Consider the following 1,741-nt stretch of genomic DNA (forward strand, 5'->3'; position numbering starts at 1 on the left):
GGCTGAGCTGTTTGTTTTATATACAATGATAAAGCTGAGCTGTTTGTTTGTACTTTCCCTTTACAATTTGGAGGCACACGTATTTTGTAGTTTGATTTCATCTTTAGCTTCCACCCACTTTCCAAATGTCTCGAACCAATATCACTTGACTCTAGTCTCCATTTCCTGCTTGTATATATATTCTTTCCCTCTAAACCTCTCTCACCACAAAAACCTCAAAAATTTAAGCCCTCTCTCTCTCTCTCTCTCTCTCTCTCTCTCTCTCTCTCTCTCTCTCTCTCTCTCTCTCTCTTGATCACATACAATTTACAGAAATATGGTTTCATCATCAGCATCAACTTCTCTGATGATCTCTCCAAGAAAACTAAGGTCAGATTTGTATTCTTACTCATACCAAGATGATTCAGAAACCCCACTAGTGGTTAATGTTCTTGCTTCTCTGATTGAGAGAAACATGGCAAGGAACCAGAGGATTGCCAAGAATTGCAGCAGCCCTTGGTACATGTCCAAGGACATGAAAAAGACTAGGATTTTTGAGTGTCATGAGACTCCTGACCTGACAATTCAGTCATACTTAGAGAGGATTTTCAGGTACACAAGAGCTGGGCCGTCTGTGTATGTTGTTGCGTATGTGTATATTGATCGGTTTTGCCAGAACAATCCTGCATTTAAGATCAATGTCACTAATGTGCATAGGCTCCTCATCACAACTATAATGGTGGCTTCCAAGTACGTTGAAGACATGTAAGTCTCTCTCCCCTTCCTTAAGTTCCCGAGATCCTATGATTGATCTCTTTCACAATATCGCTTATATGTGAACAAAAGTTCTAATATGAAGTATACATTTTTTTTTCTTGACAGGAATTATAGAAATTCATACTTTGCAAGAGTTGGGGGATTGACAACCAATGAATTGAACAAGTTGGAGCTTGAATTTTTGTTCTTAATGGGGTTCAAATTGCATGTGAATGTGAGTGTGTTTGAGAGCTATTGTTGTCACTTGGAAAGAGAAGTTAGCATTGGAGGAGGGTACCACATAGAGAGCACATTGAGATGTGCAGAAGAAATCAAAAGAAGGCAAAACGAAGAGAGAAGATACAATCAGTTTGCTGGTGTTTTGCTGTAGTTCAAATGAGGGATATTTCTTTCCCCTTTTTTTTGGGATTTTATCCTATACCATTCTTCTGTAAATATTGGTTTATAATATTTGTGAAAATGTATCATTTGGGTGGTTCAGGGAAGCTAATACAGAGTGTTGTCCTATTTTTTAGGTAAAGAAAAAGTACAATATTTAATTTCCAAATTGGCCTAATTATTGGTAACTGCGAAATCAAAGTAGAAGGCCTGCAAACATACTTGGTATTTTTATTGTATAATGGAACATTGATTTGATGTGACATTTGAAAGTTTATAAAAAAGACCATGAAAGTGATTGAATTCTCCAGGTAAAAACAATGTGCAGCGGTCATTAAACACATCTAATTAATAGATGGAGGTGATGAGATTACTACAGAGTATAAGATATTTCGAATTTTTTAGTGTTAGATTTTTATTAAAAAAATACAACAAAATAGGAATTACTTGTTAAAAATTTTAGAATATCTCATATCACTCCACATCATTGTAAAATTTTGTGGAGAGGGCACTCTCTTAGTCTTAAAGTAGCTCCACTCCTAACACAAATGCACCAACACCCAGCGCATTTATTCACTTATTGAACAGTAATAGACCTCAATTGAAC

General features: G+C 36.2%; 1 protein-coding gene across 1 annotated transcript; it reads left to right on the forward strand.

Moving 5' to 3' along the window:
• Window positions 1-264: 264 nt before the first annotated feature.
• On the forward strand, window positions 265-1,439 carry LOC137735495 (cyclin-U2-1-like). The gene is made up of 2 exons (XM_068474927.1): window positions 265-744; window positions 862-1,439. Exons 1-2 carry the CDS (start codon window positions 317-319, stop codon window positions 1,124-1,126), a joined length of 693 nt encoding a protein of 230 aa, XP_068331028.1. The 5' UTR covers window positions 265-316; the 3' UTR covers window positions 1,127-1,439.
• Window positions 1,440-1,741: the final 302 nt, after the last annotated feature.

The sequence above is a fragment of the Pyrus communis genome, chromosome 5 (assembly GCF_963583255.1).
Source record: "Pyrus communis chromosome 5, drPyrComm1.1, whole genome shotgun sequence".
Taxonomy (NCBI): domain Eukaryota; kingdom Viridiplantae; phylum Streptophyta; class Magnoliopsida; order Rosales; family Rosaceae; genus Pyrus; species Pyrus communis.